At 48.2% G+C, this 2762-nt stretch overlaps 1 protein-coding gene across 1 annotated transcript in view; it reads right to left on the bottom strand.

The window, feature by feature from the left end:
* Window positions 1-759, bottom strand: part of DUSP5 (dual specificity phosphatase 5) — a 4984-nt gene extending 4225 nt beyond the window's left edge. The window contains exon 1 of the mRNA XM_009872802.1: window positions 438-759. Coding sequence (XP_009871104.1) covers window positions 438-611 — 174 coding nt within the window. The 5' untranslated portion in view covers window positions 612-759. The remainder of the gene's footprint in view (window positions 1-437) is intronic.
* Between the last annotated feature and the right edge of the window lie 2003 nt (window positions 760-2762).

Consider the following 2762-nt stretch of genomic DNA (forward strand, 5'->3'; position numbering starts at 1 on the left):
CCTGCAGCAGCCTCAGATCCCTCTTAGGGTCTCAGAGGAGGCTCAGGCAAAGCATGCTCCTTCATCTGCCGCAAAAATTACACTCCTGGCGGCCTCTCCTCTGGCCACCTTAAGTCTCCTGGGGAGGTGTGAGCTGTGAGCAGCTCACACTGCCCGGCTGTGTGATAAGGGCTGGTCACAAATACGTTTTGGGGGCTAGACAGAGTGTTTTTCCTCCTTCTGTTGCCTAATTTTGAAGCCAGGTGGAAGCAATGCTGACCAGCAACACATGCAAGACATTCTTTCAACACATAGGCTGCCAACCTGGACTGTGACAACTCAGTGACAGCCCGTGCTGGCACGAGGGCCATCAGCACCCTGCCAGCCTCCAACAGAGCCCAGTGGCAGTGGGGAGAAGATGCAAGGGGAAGGTCTCCTGCCACGGCTATGACACACACCTGGTCGTAAGCGGGTTTGTGGTTGGCACTCTGCTTCTCACAGTGGCTGGCAAGGTTTCTCTCTGCTTCAGTCCTCTCTGGGGAAATGAGTTTTGCATCCACGCAGCACTCAGGATATTGCGAGTGAAAGGTTTCATAGCCACCTAGGGAAGGGGGAAAAAAAAAAAAAGACATGAATGTTTGTGCTTCCAGAAACTGGTTTAATTAAAGCGGAGCAGAAATTAAGCTCCAATGCTTGCAATGCAGTAGAATAGTGCCACACGGCAATGGGCCCCAGGGGGTTAATGAGGGGTAGTGTTCCCATGGGGAAATGTGTTTGTTTAAAAGGCTTCAGAAACCCAAAGAAAAACCTCCAATACTGCTGACAATTATTAACTTGCCAAAAGCTGGTGGGTCTGGATTAAAACTGTTAGCAAATGTAATTCTGTTGAGTCTAGAAACCATTAACTCCAGTCCAGCGGGGACTAAACTCCCTCCTCCAGGTTTTATATATGAGCACTATTTCCAGTGTTTGAGACAGATTTCTGTACTCGGGAGTCGTCCACCCTAAACCTGTCATTACTGTATACACGATGACAACATAAGAAACACGTTATATGCATTTTTGAATGGATGTAAGTACAAGAGGGGATGCTTACAACTGTGTCCTCAATCACCACAATGCAAGAGAGCAAAGTAACGAAGACAGTCCCACTGAAACCAATCTATTAAATAACAGCTATAAAACTTAATGAAATCCTGTGACAGCATTTGACAACTGAATAGCCCCACATGAGCTATTCTGCATGGTTAAGTACTGCATTTGTTTCATTCAGTGCACTGCTAATGAAAAGGAATTAATCCTATTATTACACTGTTACTCAAAGTTTGTCGTCAGCTAAATCGTTGCCTGTTTCCAGACTGGGAATAGGATGCGCAGAAGCACACGAGCTCCAAAACGAACATGAATAAGTCAGGTAGCAGAAGTCACCTGGAAAGGTCAGTGGTGTGCCATGTGTCTGCCACCTGTGCTTTTTCAGAACAGAAATGAACAGCAAAAGCTCCTGAGCAGCTAGAGCAAATAATCCTTCAGAGCATGGCACTTGAGTAAACAAGGCTCAGAAAGCAAACCCTCCCGTGCGATTCATTCACCTGCAGCTGTTTCGCCCTGATAAGCAGTGTCAGTGTGGGTGCCTGGGTGCAAGGGAGGGTTTCAAAACAAAGGAAGCACCAAAGATCTGAGTGGCCACAAGGCCCCTGCCACCCTCACTGCCAGGGCTGCCCGGTACAGCTGCCTCTGACATTTCAGCCCTGTAATACCAGTGTCTCATTGGTTTGCAATGTTTGAGCAGATGTGTTCTCAAATTCATGACATGCTGCTGTCGCCCACTCAGTCCTGCCGTGGGGTCCTTGTGTCAAAAGCGGCCAGCAGGATCCAAAGCCCACTGAACGCAATGACAGTCTGTTTTCCATGATGGAGAACAGGAAGGTGACTTTGCAGTCGACTGGCACTCAGCACTTGCACCTTTCCTGCTACTCCCCACCAATGTTCAGCCAGCTTGCCCCAGACTTCACAGCACGAGGCAGTGGGTCAAGCAGCCAAGTGACCATGGAGACCATAAGGGGGAGTTGATAAAGTGATATCCACAACAACTGGGTTGATAGAATGGTATCCCTAACAACTGGGAGTGTGAAAAGCCAACAAACACAAGCAGTTCTCCAGACTCCTCTGCTCTGCTGATCTCCAACTGCCCTTCATGGGGTGGGACTTTTAAATCCTTCTTGGTTCAGCACAGCTGACCTTATCTCCCTCCTGCCCCCGACCGCTGCCATCCCATAGGAAAAATATGCCCAGTATGTATAAATAGACATTATCCCCATTTACACTCTGTGTTGTTGTTTTTACTCTTGAATGAACACAGAAATCTGCCTGAGCCAAATCAGCGTGTGTGTTCGAACAGACATGCATGTCTCATGTCTCTGGGGCAGCTAACACATGCAGCTGGTGAATGGTTAATTACAAGCCTTGGGGATCAGGATATTTGCAGGTCATTCTTACAGTGAGTCATCTTCTCATCCCGTCCTGCAGCAATCTCCTCTCTCCCCCCTCCCCACTCAACCTAGCTTCCCTGAGGTCATTTCTGCAAATACTGGCTTGCTGTCACAGAGAGCTGGGCTGCACTTTGGTTTTAATCGATAAATAATAGAATCCTTGTCAGCACCAAGGGAGGATCCATTATTTTACCTTTCTGCAAGCTCTTCCCTCGCCACACAACCACTCTCACCGTGCTGGGCCTGAGCTCACCCAGAATGAAACTGCACCTACACAGATAGATGAAAGATGTG

The sequence above is a fragment of the Apaloderma vittatum genome, unplaced genomic scaffold, assembly GCF_000703405.1.
Source record: "Apaloderma vittatum isolate BGI_N311 unplaced genomic scaffold, ASM70340v1 scaffold37737, whole genome shotgun sequence".
In the NCBI taxonomy this organism is placed as follows: Eukaryota; Metazoa; Chordata; class Aves; order Trogoniformes; family Trogonidae; genus Apaloderma; species Apaloderma vittatum.